This window comes from Colobus angolensis, unplaced genomic scaffold, assembly GCF_000951035.1.
Source record: "Colobus angolensis palliatus isolate OR3802 unplaced genomic scaffold, Cang.pa_1.0 Scaffold101, whole genome shotgun sequence".
NCBI classification, from domain to species: Eukaryota; Metazoa; Chordata; class Mammalia; order Primates; family Cercopithecidae; genus Colobus; species Colobus angolensis.
In genome coordinates, this window is record NW_012111031.1 from 6,551,866 (window position 1) to 6,571,216 (window position 19,351).

The window sequence follows — 19,351 nt, forward strand, 5'->3', positions numbered from 1 at the left end:
TTCAATCAATGGTACTTGGAGAAACCTACAGCAGTGTTGAAATTTGTCCCCCAGGGGACATTCAGCAATGTGTGGAGACATACTTGGTTGTCACAGCTGGGAGCCAGGTGGCTATTACTGGCATCTAGTGGGTAGAGGCCAGGGATGCTGGTAAACATTGTGCAATGCACAGGACAGCCCCCATCACAGACTTGTCCAGCCCCAAATAATAATGGCACAATTGAAAAGCCCTGGCTTAGGGTGATTTCTTCCCCCATAGACCTATCCCCACCCCTATAGCCTCAGAAATTGGAGATGATGAGGGAGCAAGAAGGATAGGAGAAAGAGAAGATGAGGAAGAAAAAATTAAGGAAAAAAAAGGAAGAACTGAAAGAGAAAAACAGAGACAATAATGAAGGCAGAGATAAAGAAGAGACTGGGGGAAAAAAAGGAGAGAAGAAGCCAGATTCATAATTGTCTTGAGAGCAACCAAGATGTTCTTCAGTAGATGAAAGGATAAACTGTGATCTATCCAGACAATGGAATTTTATTCAGTGCTAAAAAGAAATGAGCTGTCTATGAATCTATGAAAAGACATGGAGGAAACTTAAATGCATATCCGAGAGAAAGAAGCCAACCTGAAAAGGCTCCACACTTGGCGATTCCAACTATATGACTTTCTGGAAAAAGCAAAACTATGAAGACTGTAAAAAAGATCAATGGTGGCCAGAGGTTGGAGGGGGAGGGAGGGATGAATAAGCAGAACATAGAGGATTTTTAGCACAATGAAAATACTCTATATGGTACTACATATACTCTGTAATACTCCATACGGTACTACAATGGTGGCTACATGTCACTATACATTTGATCAAACCCACAGAATGTACAACACCAGGAGCAAACTCTAATGCAAACTTCCAGACTTTGGAATGATTCTGATGTGTCAATGTGGGTTCAAAGACTGTCACTAGTGTACTACTCTGGAGGGATGGTGATAATGGGGGAGATTATGCATTTGTGGAGTGGGAGTCTATGGGAACTCCCTGTACTTGCTGCTCAATTTAGCTGTGAACCCAAAACTGCTCTAAAATATTGTCTATCTTTTATGAAACAAAAACAAAAACAAAACAAAAAAACCCAAAGAAAAAGGCAGCATGCTGGTGTCAACTGGCCCCAGCCTCCTCACACCTTTATTAATACTCTGAGTTTAGGAAGGCCGCTAACACTGCTTTTCAATAGGTATGAACGGGTTGGGAAAGGCGAGGACGACAAAGGAAGGCAGGGGATTCTTTTTTGCCCAGCGTTCGGTGTCCCAAACTCGGTGTCCCGGTGCCCGGCGGGGGGCCTCAGACCCTGCTGGGCTTCTTGGGGTCCTGGCTCCTGCTCGGCATGAAGGCGTAGAGCTCCTCGATGAGCATCTCCATGCGCGCGGTGACCTCGGTCACGGTGTCCAGGACCAGCTTCTGCTGCAGCTTCAGCTTGTTGTTCTCCCACAGGGCCTTGTTTTCCTCCTGGAAGCCCCTGTGCTCTGCCCGTAGCACCTGCAGGGTCCTGTTCTCCTCCTGCAGGAGCCGGTTCTCCTTGAGCAGGGCCTGCAGCGCCTGCCTCATCTCTCTCAGCAGCTGCAGGGGCTGGCAGCCGTCGAGCAGGCCCGGGCCCGCCTTGGCCTCCTCCTCCTCCCCGGAGGGCCCGGACATGTTGCTGACCATCTCCCGCAGGGCGCGCAGGGCCTTGGAGTCCTCCTGCGGGGCCGGGGGCCCTCTGGGCTCCTCGAAGTGGGAGGAGAGGCCGGAGCCCTGGTCCTGCAGCAGCCCGGGGCTGCAGGGCTCCTCGTGGGGCGAAGGGGCGGGCTTGCTTTCCTCGGCAGGGTCGGCTGCGTCCTCTGTCTGGGCCCAGTAGGCCTGTTTCTGCTCCAGCAGCTGCTGCAGCGCGCGGTTCTCCTCCCGGAGTAGCTGTAGGGTGCTGTCCTCCTTGCCGCGGGGCACCTGCAGGGCGACGTGGTCCTTCTTCACCACCTCCAGGGACGCACTGTCCTTTTGCGGCAGCGGTGAGGGGCCCCGGCTCTCCTCCCGGCCCAGCGAGGCCTTGTGCTCCTCCCAGAAGACCTGCAGGATTTTGTTCTCCTTGCGGAGCATCCTGTTCTCCTCGCGCAGGGCCTTGTTCTCCTCCTGCAGAGACTTGTTCTCCTCCTGCAGCACGAACTCCTTGGCCAGCCTCTTGTGGTGCAGCTTGTGGTGGAAGGAGGCGGATGGGGAGAAGTAGGGAGACTGCAGGCGGCAGTTCTCATTCACCCAGCGCCCGTCCTGGAACACGAACATCTCGTCGCTGAGCTGCACCCGCGGCGGGTTGTAGTCCAGCTCCAGGTCGGCCTGGGACATGGGGCGCTCCATGGGGTCTAAGGGCACGGAGGAGAAGCGGTTCAGTGGGTAGGAGTGCTGGCTCGCCATCCTGCGGCTCAGCCGGAGCAGGGCGGCCTGCTGCGCGCAGCGAGGGGTGCTGTACGAGTTGTGGAGCCTTGGGAAGGGCTCGGCTGTACCCCTCTGCGGGAGAGAATGGGAAAGCCCAGCGTTAACGATGGGACTGACACACTCGGGGCTGGCTGACAAAGTGAGGGGCCAGGACATCCCCAGATAAGCCACGTCTGATTGGCCTGACCACAGTGGGCGTTTTTGCCTCTTGGAGTCCTCACAAGGAAATGTGGCGGATCCTTGTCATTCCAGTGAGTTCTGTTCTATTAAGTCATCTCCAACACTGAATTATCAAATATAGAACCATTGCTCCTATGGGAAATAGAGGGCTACATTCCTGGGAGCCTGTGGTCACAATTGTGTCAAGCAAACAATACATAACCTCATTTAGTGCGTATTGTTTATTGATTCATTAACATCGAACTCACGTCAGCAGCACTGTTACGCATGCCCAAACAAAACTTCTCTAACACTTGTGTTTTCTCCATGTGGCACAGCGTAGCCTTCTTGTGATTGGGAATACTAGACAGCACTTGACTTGGAATGGTGCAGAAGCCATTTTTAACAGCAAAATCACCAACAAAATGCACAAGAAGGCAAAAAAAAAAAAAAAAAAGTGGCACTAGATCGACTGCTCAATGGACACTATTTTCTAGCCTGAGAGCTGAAACAAGAAGTCTCCTTGGCTGGGGACTCAACCTTACACAACTCAAATTTTCACCTCTCTGTGCATGTCTGAGAATTGCCATAAAAGTGCTGTAAGTATTGATTTGGTGGATACACATTTTAGCAAGTAGGCAAATTCACAAACATGGAATCCATGAATAATGAGAAACAGTTTTATATTATGGAGGTCAAAAGCATTGATTTTAGAGTCAACCAAATATTTTGAGTCTCTGCCTCACTACTTACCAGTTAACAAGAATTTGGGCAAGTTATTTGAGCTTTAATTTCCACTATTTCAAATTGGGATAATTGCATTTACTCCTTGCCTCATAGAGACATTTTTAGGATTAAAAAAGGTAACGTACAAAAGCACTAAGCATGGGCTCTAGCACATTCTGTCACCCTAAAGGAGGAACAAACACTGTTCTCACGGGCCACTGCCCACAGGTGTGTACTCTCACTTAGCATGAGCAGAGAAGCAGCATGAATCATCCAAACAGCCACCCAAATTGCTGTGTCCAAAATGGAGGTGCCATTGATCAGCCCAGCCTTCTCTCTTGCCCATCTGGGCATATCCTTCACTCTTAGCCACCCTTGAGTCTTTTCTGCTAGCAGCCCCTTAAACATCCACTCCAGCTTCCAACGCAATGCTAGACTCAAAGCAGAGTCTAACTAATAATTTTGGAAGGAAAGAAAAACCATCCCAGACATATCACTGAGTAATGAGCGTTCAACATGTGGTGATACAGCCAGCCAAGGACCCTGAAGAATTCATGATGGTGGCCACAGACCTCAAGACCACAGCATAAAACCGCGTTCAGATCCACAGAGCTTAACTCCAATGAGTTGGTAGCTTTCACACATCCCAGTACAGAAGAATAACCCCAGTGAGTTTTAAATGCAGATTTCTGAGCCTCCCATTGTGAATCTGATTCACTCAGACTGGGGTGTGGCCCAGGAATCTGCATTTCTAACCAGCTCCCTCAGGTGATCCTGACTGCAGGTGGTTAGGACAGCTCTAAGTCAAGTAGAATATGCAATTTGCTTAGGTGAGGGTTGCACCAGCATTAAAGACTGAAAGGTCACAAGAATTTTCATCCTGATTTTGTCACTGATGGGTACTTTGAAACCAGAGTGCTCTCTAATCCTCTTTGACCCCCAGACTTTTCACGAGTGGAAAAGAGGGAGTTGGGCTCCATGATCTTAAAGGCACCTTCCAACATTGAAAAGCCAATGAAGTATACCTGTAAAATGGAAATAATATGTGCCCTGCTTAGTTCACAACACTGTTGTGAGGATTAAATGAGAAAATGCAAAAATATTTTTAAAACAAACAGTGCCAAAAAACCGTAAGGTATTGTTATGAATAAAAGTAGATTTCACTAATTCAAGAATTATAAGATGTATTCAAAAAGAAGTGAGCAACTGGAGTGCACACTGGAGAAGAGGCGATGATTGCAGCAATGAATTTAAATAGAAAGATCCTGATAGCTACTTCCAAATACACCAAAAGTGCTTCATCCAAGTATATCAAAATGTTCTCCAGATATCAATTCCTTGTGTCTTAGGTTATTTTCACAACTGTACAGATAGAGAAAATAAAAAACAAGTCAGGCTAGCTACATTTTATATATGTGTGTATGCGTATGTAGAGAGAGAAATACAATTTGCATGGTATATAAAGTTGGTTAGAATTCTTTAAAACCTAAAGAGCTAGATAAATAGAAGATGCAGTTCTATGCCATTAACTTTGCAAAAAGCACATGTCATTAACTTTGTAAGGATATGCTCAATCTTCCAGATAGCAAGGGTATGCGGGCATTCTGCACTCGGAATCTTATTTAGTTTAAAAAAATTCAGCCTCCATGGTTTTCACATTTCTCAATTGGGAAACCAGATTGGCTCCTGTACCTGTCTGTGATCAGAATGCACCTCATGGGGGATAACCTGGACCATTTTCTGGTAGGTTTAAGGTCCTGAGATCCAGGATTTCTTGGAAGATTAGTCAAAGCCAATAAGGTATGAATGGTTTTTTTGTTGTTATTGTTTTGTTGTTGTTGTTTTGAGACGGAGTCTTGCTCTGTTGCCAGGCTGGAGTGCAGTGGCATGATCTCGGCTCACTGTAACCTCTGCCTCCTGGGTTCAAGCAATTATCCTGCCTCAGCCTCCGGAGTAGCTGGGACTACAGTCGCGCACCACCATGCCTGGCTAATTTTTTGTATTTTAGTAGAGACAGGAATTCACCATGTTGGCCAGGATGGTCTTGATCTCTTGACCTTGTGATCTGCCCGCCTCTGCCTCCCAAAGTGCTGGGATTATAGCGTGAGCCATGGCGCCCGGCAGGAGTGAATCTTAAGAGGTCCCCTCCATCCCTGCACTAGAACCAATGCTTTATCTCAGCAGGATTTGACACCAGAAGCTATCAACATGGAAAAATGTGGTTTTAGTCAACATGTGCATCCCAGTTCTGAGAAGGAAAGGGAAGAAGGGAACAAACATTGAGTCTCGATTTCATGCTAGGCCCTGAGCTGAGCATTCTACCTACTAAATTCATTTATCCTCACTACACTGACGTATAAGATATTACTATTCTTATTTTACAGATGGAGAAACTAAAACTCAGAGAAGTTAAATAACCAGCACTAGCTCCTTCAGTAAGACACAAACTCACTTTTGGCTCGCTGACCTTCTATGTGTGAAGTACACACATGGGAAACCACCATGGATTTATCAAAAGACTTACAGTACTTTGGGGATCATTATATCTTTTCCTTCACTTTATATGATGGAAAAGTTCAAACACACACAAAAAGAGAGAGAATAGTCTAATAAATGCCCATGTCCCCATCACTCAGCTTCACCAAGTATCAAATCAAGGCCACGCTTGTTTCACCAGGCCTCAACCTGATTCCACAACCACTCCCCTACCACTAGGTTCTCTTAAAGCAAAGTGACATTGTGTCATTTTATCCACAAATACATAAATGTGTGTCTCTTTAACAGAATCACAATACCATTATTATCCCTTTGAAATTTAACAATTATCCCTCGATATCTGCGAATGCTGAGTCCGTGTTCAAATCTCCTCAATTCTCATTTCTTTTTAACGGTCATGTTTTTTCAGCCAGAGAGGCAATCTTCTTGATCCAACTAAGGGTCCAAAGAAGAATCATGGATGCTTTCTACCTGCCCATGATGGCTTTTAACTCATGGCATTCAGCTGTCTGTGTTCTACATCCACCTTCCAAACTGGGTACCCAAGGAACATTCTGCCGCCCCTCAACAGAAATACGCTAAACAAAACATTAACATGTGGTGGATCCCTAGCCATGGACAACCTGGGTGTTTGGGCCCTGGTCCTTATTTACACATTCAGGTGACCTTGTTCATATCCACTCACTCTCTGGCCTTAGTTTCCACTTCTGTAAAATGAAGGGTAAGAGTCATTATCTCTAAGTGCTCTCTTGGCCTATCTCTGGTCCAGTGGATTCACATTTGTAAACTGGCACCACTATGACCCTAGCAGCCCTCTTTCACCAACCTAGTTGGCATCCTGTCCTCTCCCCTAAATGGCCACCTCTTCCCAAGCAGGCTTTGTGCCCTCTCTTGTTACATGCCCACAGCACCTAATCCAGGAAATGCTGATGGACTAATAAGTTCCCTTTACTTTCTCAACAGGAAACCAAATTCTTCTCCAACATCTGAGTCCTATTATCTTTCCTCCTATCCCCAGACAGGACCAAGAAAGTGGTCAAGTCCAGTGTTTCCTCACGGTTTAGTTTCTTAGAATATTTAAAATGTTTTCAGTAGTCATATATTTATTTTAATAAGTAATGGGAAAACATACCTATATTAAATATACAGGCATTTTTAGATATGAGAAGGTTCATGATTGAACTTTGGGAAAACATTGATCCAAAACAAACTTGTTTTTTCCTATGGTATTTCTCTGATTCTGATCAGAGCTAGCTGGATTTAATCCTTAAAGGAAAGCTCTTGGCCTTGTGAACATTCTTCACCCTAGTCATGTACCCATTCAAAATGTTATTGCACCAATTTTTCCCCTACATTAGTGTCAGTGAATCAACTAACATTAATTTGGCATCTACTGTGTTCCAAGCTCACAGAGTCTGCCCTCAGGGAATTTCCAGTTGATTTGAAGAATCAGTGAATAGAACCAATTACTTCTTGGTGCAAATGAGAGAAGTCAAAATGCAGGAAGCATTAATGCAGGCAGCAAGGTTTGGGGAATAGGGGACTAGAAATGATAACATCTGAAGAGAGTTCTGGCTCTGCACTATATGAGTGCATGACATTTACAGAGTCACTTCATTTCTGTGCCTCAGTTCCTAGAAAATGTGGATGTTGACATGAATCAGGGCCAACCCATATATTTTTGAAATGCCCAACTCTAGAAGGCACTATTCACTGTTACTGCAGTGCACAACCTGTACAACCCTCTATAACAACGTCACCAACATCTGACCTACTTCTCTCAGAGGGTTCATTGTTCGAAACAAAAGGAGACTTGGAACATTTTCTTTGTTTATAAAGAGCTGCAGACATGCAAGAAGGACTACTGCTTTCAGAAGAGACATTGCTGAGCATTTCTTTAGAGAAAGATTATATAGAACCAGAAAAAAAAATAACACCAAGTGACTATAATGTGTCAGGTTATATGCTAATTGATTTCTGTATTTACATGTAATATCTTACCCAAAAGAACTCGCATGATTCTGCATAAGATTACACAGCTGGTAAAGGAGTGGAACCAGGGTTTAAAATCAGGATATTTGACTCCAAACTCCATGTTTATTCTAGCACTTCACAATGCTCAGATATTTTATTTTGCATGTACTAATATCATTCCTTTGCAATGGCTCTCTTACAACCAGGCCTCTCCTCTCCCCATAAGAATAAGTCGCAATTATCTAAGCACAGTGATCTATCCGTTATTTTTGTGACATCCCAAGTCTTGGGAATTAGAAAGCAAATTTCACATTCCTTGCCAATAACTGAATCAACCAAAATACACTGCAAGATTGGGAGGAAATACTAGGTTGAACCATAAGAAACTGTTAACATTTTACCATTTTTGGCCTACAAAAATGGCCATTTCTTTTGCCTTAATATATTTAGTGTATTTGATAAAGCTATGTCCTCATTTCCATTCATACTTTAAGACTTTAAAATAGTCCCAGGGCAAAGCTACTAAGGTATGATGTAAAATCTATAAGCATGGAGTTTTCCTCACGTGAATTCCACAAACCCCTAGGTTCATCCATGTACTCCCTTAGAAGAAGCTCCCATCACACCCTGCACACAAGCATGCTTATATCATCTTGAATATATAATCCAACGAGGGTAAAGGCCCTAAATTTCCGGTAACTTTGGGCTCAAAAGTCCCTCCTTTGACTGCTCTTGAGTAAGTCACTTTGCCTCTCTGAACGTCACCTCTAAAATAAGCCTAAACATGGCTGCTCTGCCTACTTCCTGGGGTTGCAAGAGGACAAGAAAGTGGTAGGCAAGCTGTCATAAAAACTAAACAGATGGTCAGTTCCACTGGTAAAGTTTAAACATACCCAGCCTAAAGCGCTATGCAATGTGGAGTATATTTCTTTACAAAAGGGCTACCCAAAAACTGAGCATCTGAGCTGAGAGAACATATGCAGTTCCAGGATTCCAGACCTCCTTGGCCTGTATTAGAAGCCAGTTCCTTCTCAGTAGGACTCCTTGACCAGTGGTATCACTGGATTGGTTTCATGGGCCAAGCTAACCTGCCCTGATATCCTTTAGCCTTTGACAAGAGGTCTTTGCCAATACAAAGCCCCAAGAACACCCTAGTAATGTCCTCCTAAGCCTGGGAGGTACCATCTGTGTAGCATGGTGCAACTGACCATGAAAAAAAAATAAAGATTGTCTCTTTCCTGGTCTCTAGGAAATGCCCTCACATAGAGATCCAGTAGGTAGGAAAGAAAAAGATTGGCTTCTTCATGGAAGGATGGGATATGAAACTGATGCGGAAGGGGAATAAGTTGGTCATGGGCTCATCATGCCTTCCCATCAGGTGCTAGAAAGGTGCCAAGAGACTCTGTCCTCTGGGGAAATATGCTTATAGCTGTAATCCAATGATGCATTAGTGCCAGGGATCCAGGAAGGGCCCTGGGCACGAACATCACCTTCACAGAAGCCTGAAGTCCCACCTGTGGATTAGAATTCTTTTTTAGCATTAGGTCTGGCGCCCTCCCTGGTAAATGTAAGTGGTCCTGGAAGGAAAATGCCTGAAATCTGCCAACAACTGTGTCTTTGTCAGATCACCAACCTGGTGGCAAGTGAAGAACATAGGGGAAGGGGACAATTGAAAGAAAGGAGGCAAAAAGCAAAGGCCAAAGGGCAAAGAGAAAAGGGGAAGTGAAAGGACCAAAATCCCTTACTGATGCTACAGGACTCGTAGCAACAGGTCTCTCTGGATGGGACCTTCTGGGGTGGAATTACTAGAGTTGTGGTCTCCCATCCAAAGGGTTTGGGGATGGGATTGAACAGCAACTAGCCAGGCTTAGCTGACACACTGACGTCTCTCCACCCCTGAAAAAAATGTGGCTACCACAGCCCAGAAGAGATGTCCAAACACTGCTGATAGAGTCCAAGCCTGCTGACTGAGTTTCTTAAACACCAACTTTGCCAACATTACTGAGGGTTACTATCAGAGAACATTCAGCCATCTGAGGTACTTTTAAAGCATGTAAAGTTGAAAGGCCTCAGGATTCTGGAAGGAAAAGCCAAATATGCTACTGATTTTCATATGAGATGACAAGGCTGAGTCTCATTATCATTATTTTAAATTAATTCACCTCCCTGGTACCATGGCAAAGTCAGTGGTGGTTTTAATAAATACTAACAGGTAAAAGGATAATTCACAAGGTAAATGTGATCGATGTTGATAGAATTACAACGTTAACAGCAAACAGGATAAAGAAGATGTCATATGTAGTATGTTTGCATACTGTTTAACAGAGACTCTCGTGAAATCTTCCTGGGAACCGTTATTCAAATTGGCGGCGATCTGGGTGCTGTCAGCAGGAATTCACTGCTTCTGAGGAACAAGCCCAAACAAAGGGAAAGGAGAAAAGGCAACTGGGAAGGATGAAGCCGGCACCAGTGTGTGCTATTGGAGCTCAGTCTGACCTGGTGTAGCTCTTTCATTAATGATCTAGGAGTAAACAATGCCTTAATGAAATTCACAGAGCATGCTCATTGGGGAAATGTGAAAGTCTTTGAGAACTGAATCATTACGTGCAAAAGGAACCAGGAGATCAGCTAGCTTGGGCTGGAAATGGCATTGATGGCTTGCAAGTTAATGTGCTGGAGGGAAATAGATCAGAAAACACAAATATTTAATGTGAGGAAGAAAAATGGGAAATCAATGAGTCCTGAAAAGACCTGAGGGTGATAACAAGTAGTGATTACAGGCATTTGCAATGTAATTGAGAAGCCTAAACACACAGCAGGACTGGAAGCTGGGAAACAGAGGCTCGTTCTAGAGACAGAGCTGCCACCACAAGTCCTTTCTGAAACAAATGGAAAGTGGACTCCATCCCAGAATAGAGTATCTTTTGGCAAATACAAAATAAGAAGCCCAGAGATGAGTGGTTAAGATGCGGGGAGAAGACTCCATCTCCAAAGAGCAAGAGAAGAACCACAGAGCTAGGATGCAGCGTGGCCCAGCTTAGTGGCACGTGCCCTGGTATAGCGGAGAACATGGGCACTGATTTGAGTTCAAGCCCCTTCCTCCATCTCTGCCATTACTAGTGGGGTTCCTGGGGTTGCCAGTTCCTATACCTGTAAAATCTCTACCTCACACTTACTTGGCCCCGTGCCCAACACATGATCGCACTAACATTCAGTCAATATTTCTTCCTCTCCTTGCTTCCCAGATCAACCCTGTCCCCTAAGCCATGCACCATCTCATTTAGGGAGGCCGAGTAAGCACATTGGTCCCTCTCAGAGCCCTGGTGGTATTTTGGTTCAGATCATCTACTTGTAGACACCCACACCCATCCCCCAGAGTGCCAGTCTTGAGCATCCTGACAGGTGTCCAAAACCTGGTGCATGGCCTGTGCCCTCTTGGCAGGTGTATACACCTTCCCGTGGGAAGTACCCGTGCCCAGACAGGAGATATCCTCTCATTCTTCACCCACTCTGCCCCACAGGACCCCAGCAGCAGCACCAGGTCCTCCAGAACAAGAATCAGGCAACCCCAAGACAAGCTTGAGCTGTCTTAAACCACATTCTCTTCTCCTTGATTGCTGGGCTGTTTCTGGGAGTTGGGGAGGGAAAGTTACGGTGGGTGTTGATGGAAACATCATTCCAATTTCTCTATCACATGACCACTACTCTTTCAAATCCTATCCCCTCCTTCACACCCACCCCTAGGTTGGCATCCTCTGCCTGACCAAGTTTCTTAAACACCAACTTTGCCAACATTACTGAGGGTTACTATCAGAGAACATTCAGCCATCTGAGGTACTTTCAAAGCATGTAAAGTTGAGAGGCCCCAGGCTTCTGGAAGAAAAGATTGGTTTATATAGGCCATGAGGTATCACAGCAGTAACACCCACTCTTGGGGGAGCAGTGGCCAACACAACTCCCTGCGTATTTCAGGTGGAAAGAATCAGGCCCAAAAAGATTCCTACAGCCTGTTATCCTGTCGAATGATCGGGGGAAGTTATCTTATATTCTAGCTAAGATTCAAGTCATAGAAAAGTGCCTGTTCATTACAAAGTTATAAAGATAATGTGAAAATAAACATCCAGGATGTTTTCTTCTTCCATATGTTTGCCTCTCACTGAACATACTTGCCTAGATTGTTACAATTATATATCTGGAATGCTCACCAGTGGTCAATCCTCCTCCTACACATCCCTAGACAGAGCTCTCAGATAGTTACCTCTGCTTTGGATTCCTCCATCCTACATTTCAACCCCTCTGGTTGCATGGCCCTGGTCTTCCAATGAGGCCTTAGGTGACTCTGGAGAAAGCAAAGCCACCCCTTTGTGACATAGCATCAGTAGACACAATTCAATCAAGAGGAATCCACTAAGGAAAGAGCTGATTGCAGGCAGGAGGAGACCTGAGAATCTCTAGCCTGTGAGGACTTCACCAATTCCTTGACCGCAAAAGCATCTATGCCCATGGCCCCTATGTCTGTCTTTGGTGCACAGCAGGGCTTAATTCTCTTGACAACTCCAAGTAACTCTGTACCCCTTTGTCCATGAATGAGGTTTTCTTCTCATGGATTAATTCTTATGCATTTGATTCCAAGTCCCAGTTCTAATTCTCCTCTAGAAATCCAAAGTGAATGCACAACACTAAGCACCAAAAGGTCTCCTTTTGAGAAGGCTGGGTTACCTCAGAGTATCATAGAAACTTGGAATGTTAGGAGTGGAAGTTCTTACCAAATCATCTGACCCAGCCACCTCATTCGTGGGAAAAAGAACCCAAGGCCCACAGGGGCTATGTGGCCTTCCCCAGCACGCTGCCTGCTGGCAGCCAACCCAAACTAGAACCTGAAGCCCTATCTCTGCTTATTCTACAACATCTTGCTAGAGTTTTGAAGGAGGAGGTGAGGGGTTATTCTGGCTAACACCGATAGGTTACATCCTCTGTGATCATCCCTACCTGAGGTAGAACCACATTGATTGGAATTTCTAGGCTTTCAGATCTGGTATCTCTTTTTCTGGTAAAATTTGGCCTTGAGTGCTGTGGAAAAGAGAAAAGAAGAAGATTGCTGCTTCCCAGCTCATCCTCTGGGCCTCAATTGCTCACCTAAAAAACATAGAACTTTCTACTCATTTATTTCCCTCTTGTCAATTATGTACAATTATGAAAGTCTGGAAGAATGTATAGACGGTATCTGGCATGACGGTTTATCAATCTCTGAACAGATATTAAGCTAGATATTATAGGTGATGTAAAAGACTTTTGAAAGTCTTTGACGCGGAGATAACTGTACCTGCTTGCCTAAGATGATTATTTCTATCTCAAGTAAAAAGCCATACCAATGTGAGTTGCCAGGTATAGGTCCTATGCAGAAGCTGGTCACCAAAACACTCAGAACATTCCAGAGGTGACATCACAAAACAATAGGGTGTTTTTCAGGGCTCATGGTTGCTCTCTGAGCATCACAGGTGGGAATGAGGCATCTGACAGGCAGGAAGAGCCTGTGGGGGCTGTGACTACTTGGCTAATCAGGGTCAGTGTGACACACAATAGCTCAAACATTAGCCCCCTGTTGGGTCATCCCAGCTGCCATTTGTATTCTCACTGCCAGGCTAAGTTGAGACCCCTAGTTTCTCTCCAGAAGTGCCATCTTCTTGGAGTTCGGTCACTCAAGAAGAAGGAAACACAACCTGAACTCTTCCCACACCAAGCGAGAAAGCGTAGTCTGAGGTGTTTTCGGACACTACTCAATTCCTTAATTCTCTGACACCAACTGTGTGCCCTACAGTTCCATTTCATTCTGATGCTATCTACCTGGAGTTAGTGTGATACAGCTGAAGGGGCTCACTGCCCAATGCAGTAGAAGCCAATACTAAAACACCAAGTTCTTTAAAAAAGAAAAACTTGTATATTGAAAGTCAACTCCCAAGGAGACAAGAGTCAGACTCAAATCGGTCTCTCCGTGCTGACATTAAGGCAGTTTTTTTATTAGAAAAGTTTCCGGGGGTAGATTCCGAGATTAGTAGGTGATTGGTAGATGGAAATGGTCTGGAAAGTCCCAAAGAGAAAGAAACCAGTAACTAACAGAAATTTTTGAGTTCCAGGATAGCAGATAAGAAAAGAAATTTAAGCTGCTGAAACTCCCTCCACTTGTGAGATCTAGAAAATCCTGGCGGAAATTGGTTGGAACTAAGATGGCTGACTGGAGCTTGCACACAATAAGCTTGCTGATGTCATAGCCTGAATTTCCACCACATGTTTTGTACTAACTCCCCCTGAATTTGCACATGCAACTCAGGAGTTAACATGAAGAAATAACTGTGCATGTCCAAGGACTTTCCAGACCTCCCTTTTCCTTGCACCAATCACCTGCTAATCTCAGAATCCACTCCCTGAACCTTTTCTAATAAAAATACTGCTTTAATGCCAGCACAGAGAGACAACTTTGAGCTTGACTCCTGTCTCCTTCAGAGGTGACTTTTAATATAAAGCTTTTCTTTTTTTCAAAAACTTGGTGTCAGTATTGGCTTCCAGCACATTGGGCAGTGAGCCCCTTTTGCTTGATAACAAACTAGAACCCCAGGTAAGACGAACAGCCTGTTCAAGGTACTGTTGCCCCTAGTGGTGTGCAGACCCCCTACACTGATCCTGAGTGGCCACCTAGACTAGTGCGTTCAGAGGCTCAACTATAGGGTTCCTGCTTCTCTACCATGGCACTTCAGGCTCCCTTGGCACTTTTCCTTTGGGAAAAGAAATTGCTTCTGGATTAGACACCTTTCTGGTGAGTACCTTGTTAATACGCATCTGTACTTTTAATTGTCTTTGAACTCATCATAAGGACTGTGGGTTCAAGTCCCACCCTGTGGTTTAGGATTATGGATGAGAGTCCCACCCTTGTCTAGGATTGTGGGTTTGAGTCCTACCCGAGGGGGATTCTGGTCAGGTTAGAGTCCCAAATCCGGTGTATATTCAAGTCCCAAAGAATTAAGGCAATACTAAAAAGCTGCAGCCACTGAGATAATCTAGTCTGGTTCTGATTTTTGTTGATCTGTCTGTATTTTTGGTCTGTGTATCAATATTTCGCTTAACAGAGGTTAAAGACTGTGATGGCTACAGCAGAGCCTTATGGGAGCTCCAGAGCAGTTGATCTGCACACTCAGTTAGAACAAAGCAACTCCATAAACTAGAAAACCTGAAGAAAAATGGCACATGGAAAAAAATTACAGTCAAACCCCCTTTCTTCTTCTGCCCCCAAAGAGTTGCCATACAGTCTTCTAAGTTATTTGCCTGTCTTTTCTTCCTGACTACTTTGAATCTGCTGATTTTTCTACTGGTGTTGAGATAAAACTTACTGTTCATGGTATTACTAGTTTAAGGTTACTGGCTGAAGAAAAAAAAATGAAAGAGGTCTTTTAAAATCAAAGTGCCATGGAAACTGCTTTGCTCATCAGGGCAAATAAAGTTTAGCCATGTGAACAGGTTCTAATTTTATCAGGAAAATAAGTTTGATCCAACTGTCTTGTTTATGCATATACATGCATTATATGTTGTTTCTATATGGTATCAAATTAGCTTATAAATAAGAGTACTGATACATTAAATAAATAAGCCCCCAAGCTTTTCAAGTTCATGTGACTTTAATAATCTTTGGAAAATAAAAACAATTTAAAATTATTGATAAAATAAAAATAGATATGTCTTCAGAATTGTCAGCATGTGTTTTTGCCTGTGCTTACTGGTCAGCTGATATGTGCATCTGCTAGTTATTTTAAGATGTCCAGGTTTGGCACAAAAGTTATGAAATTATAAACCTAGCCAAAACAGAATAATCTTTGTTTATGTGATTCTTTTGATAAATAAGGCTCATATTGTTGGTTTAATGAAAACAATGAAATCCTCTGATTTATCAGCAAAATATCCATGTATTTCACTTCAAAGTTCTTACTTAGGTGAACACCTGATATTCACAAGCTGTGAAATGGTTAACAAGGAAAAAACTTAAAATGATGACTAGCTTTGTCTAATATCTCTGTTCTCATAACTAATCTAGATAAACTGTTAAAAACAAATAAATTAGATAAATGTAATAAATGAAATTCTTATGTTTTTTAAAATCTTAAAGTTATCATACTTACTGAGCAGCTGGGTCACTTCCAATTAAGAAAAAGTATAAGGAAATGTTTCTAAAGGTTAAAAAATGGTTTTAAAATACATAAAATAATTATAATATTTTATCTATAAAATACTGATATATGACAGACAGTTAAAGATTTCTTACCTCCTAGGTTGTTCCCTAAAATAAGGATTACTAAGAGTTAATATTGTGACTGATAGATGTAATTGAAACTGCTAGATACAAGAGAAACAATTCTATATGCAGAATGTATAAGAACAATGGATGTGTTTTTGGTAAACACGTAAGAAGACAGGAATATGGTTTTCATTTAAGGGCAAGTAATTTTGCCTAGTTTAGAGGCTCTAAAGGATTGTTTTAAATTGAAGGAATAAAAAATTATAGATAAAACTAAATAAATATAGAAAGTTAAGAAAGAATGAAAATATAACAAATTGGAAGAGGTTATAAAAGGTTTACGGAAATCTTATCTTGCAGTCAAAACTAACTGAGATTGAATAGATTTGTTTATAAGGTCTTATTAAAATTAGCTGTGATATTAAAAATGCACTAATACAAAACTAAAAGCTTTGGTTAAAGCCACAAAATTTTTTGAAGTATTGATTTGCTCTCAATGATATTGCAAGAAATATTGACTTTAAATTCTAAAATTAAAACGTCAGATTTATATCTCAGAAGTTCAACTTTTCCTGTACCTTGTTACATGTAAGTTGCAGATCACATTCATTATCTTCTGTTTTTTTTCCCCTTGAAAAAAACATATCTTTTTGCTTGGCTGGACTGATAACTCTTCTTCAACTTTTTCATGAACTCCTACAATTTTTTACCCCAGCCCTAATGCTGTTCTTATGGCATAATCTTAAAGTTTAGAAAAGCAATGTTTTCCTCAAATGTAATATAATCTTATACTCTTGGCTTTATGATACGTCTGAATTATTTCATATAACCAGGAAACTGCCCATGTAACTTTCTGTTACTTACTTTTGAGGTCTTTTGACTGTCATGCTAGTTAAATGAATAACTATTATTTTAAAATGACCTGTAGTTCTGTTTCGATCAAATGTTCTGAACCTTTTAACATCTTTGGTAGGATTTATCTGGTAAAATTATATGGGAGACATTATCAAATGCTAAATAATACTAGATCTTCTTTTGGTTATGTTTATGGGTGTGCTATTGATATAAATGTACTAAAAATTACATAAATTTATAAAAGTCTCATATGCTATCAGTCATAATTTTGATGTGTTAAATCTTTTTAAAAGTTATATTTGTGTAGATATAAGTAGAAATATTCTTAAGATTACATTATTATAAAAATCAGATGGTCCTGATGTGATGCTGTCAGTTATGGTTCTGGTTGTTATCTTAAAATGCTACATGTAATAGAAATAACTAAATTTTCTTGACAATTGACAACTTTTATCAGGTTTTAGCCATGGCTAAGTTTTTGTAATCCACAGTTATTGTTTTGAATTCTTCCCTAAAAAGCTTTCCAATCAGCTACAACCCAAATTACTTTTCATGGAAAGGACTCTGACAAGTACTCTTACATACAGATTTCTGATAACTTTGGAGATAATGCCATCAGACTAGGAAGTCTTCCAGGGCTCTGATTAAAAAGTTGCATGAGAATTGCTAACCCAACATCAAACAGAACAAGAATTAGCTACATGGGACTGAACTGATAGAGGACTAAAAAGATCTTTTATGACATTTTTATTTGAAACATTGATGATCTCTTATGTTTTGTTTTCCTGAGTCAAGAAAACATTTTCCTTTTGAACTATTTTTAACTTACAACACATTAGATAAAATACACCTTTGTGAACAAAACTTTGAGGCATTTACCTTTCTCTCTGATCTCTCCAGAACTCGGAAGCTGTTTGTGAGTATTCTCAGTTTATGGCAGTATATTATTTGCATTAGTTTTCAATAAAAACCTATTTTCTTTTGTAATAGAACACAATTGGAGACACTGGTTATTTTACTAAGGCTTTGACTGGAATGACATGTTTTTAGGTGTGACCAGAATGGAGGTTAACTTTAGAGCACCAATAAAAAAAGCCCCTTAAAAAGACTGGCCTGGTAGCTGGTCTGTAAGGTTCCTTTACAAAGTTTCTGTCCTCGCAGTAAGTAAAAAATGCCACTTTCTGATAGTTCCAGCAACCTATTTTGGGACCCTGAGAAAAGAGGAATAACACATCCATTCATGCAGGTATTACAGACACAATCGGATGGCAAATCCTTGGGTTGACTGATCTCAAGGCTTTTAAAAGTCAGAAATTCCTTATTTTAAAAGGTCCAGCAAAGTCCATTCAAAAACAAAAGCCTATATGGTGAATCATTATTCTTGCTGTACTTTATGCAAATAATCGGGTCAGGTATAATAAGACTAGAACTTATTTTACATACAAATTGGTCCTACAGTGATTTGTCTTTGGTAAAAACGGGGGACTGGAGAGAGAGAAATTATGTTCAAAAGAAAACTATAACACACCTGTCTCTGACCAGTAGGCCAAAGCTTTAACTTTTATAATTTGTCAGGGACCCTCTGTGCACCTCCTGGATATACTTTTTTTTTCAGTGTGTCAGCCACCCACGAGCTTATGAATGTGCTGACAGCTGGTGCATGAGAGGCATTTGTCTGTTAGGTTATCTAACTACTCCCCTTTCTATTTATATTGCCAGTGTTACTCAACACAGGACTATTTCCTTAAAATTATTTTCCAGGACTAGACAAACCCTACCTGCAAACCAAGGAGATGGAGTTTGGCCTACTTTTGGCAGGACTCTCTTGCCATGGTGGGGCATAGACAATCATGAATATATGATTAGAAATCTGTCAATCACTCTAGGTAACTTAGCAAATGAAGCAGCTGAAGCCATAGCCAACCAACAAAAATCTTTAGCCTCTTCAGCCAGGATCATAATGGATAACAGAATAACCTTAGACTACATATTGACGGGGCAGGGACAAGTTTGGTTAGTAGCTAACATATCATGTTGTATTTACATGAATACATCTCCTGAAGTTGAAATATATGTAGAAAAATAAGATAACAAGTTGACTGGTTACAGCAAATTTCTAGAGAAGAACCAGGTGCCAACTCTTAGGTTTAGTTTCCTGGATCACACACTGAATCCAATATATGCTCCAGGTTTATACTAAAAATGGGGCTTTCTCTATTTCTAACACTTATTGTTGGATATCTGGTAATCAAATTCTGCCTCCAATGCTATGAGGCGGGCAGATCATGTGGTCAGGAGATCGAGGCCATCCTAGCTAACATGTGAAACCCTGTCTCTACTAAAAATACAAAAATTAGCTGGGCGTAGTGGCAGGCGCCTGTAGTCCCAGCTACTTGGGAGGCTGAGGCAG

The 19,351-nt window shown here is 42.2% G+C and overlaps 1 protein-coding gene across 3 annotated transcripts; it reads right to left on the reverse strand.

Moving 5' to 3' along the window:
• Positions 1–1,140: 1,140 nt before the first annotated feature.
• On the reverse strand, positions 1,141–13,366 carry SPERT (spermatid associated). Of its 3 annotated transcripts, none has more exons than XM_011939962.1 (3): positions 13,175–13,366; positions 12,795–12,875; positions 1,141–2,522 (listed from the first exon to the last, which is right to left on the reverse strand). In XM_011939962.1, the coding sequence occupies exons 1-3, from the start codon at positions 13,247–13,249 to the stop codon at positions 1,329–1,331; spliced, it is 1,350 nt and encodes a 449-aa protein (XP_011795352.1). In that variant the 5' UTR covers positions 13,250–13,366; the 3' UTR covers positions 1,141–1,328. The 3 variants fall into 3 exon arrangements, with proteins under 3 accessions (XP_011795352.1, XP_011795369.1, XP_011795359.1); XM_011939979.1 differs by lacking the exons at positions 12,795–12,875; positions 13,175–13,366 and adding exons at positions 12,064–12,144; positions 13,129–13,165; XM_011939969.1 differs by lacking the exon at positions 12,795–12,875.
• Between the last annotated feature and the right edge of the window lie 5,985 nt (positions 13,367–19,351).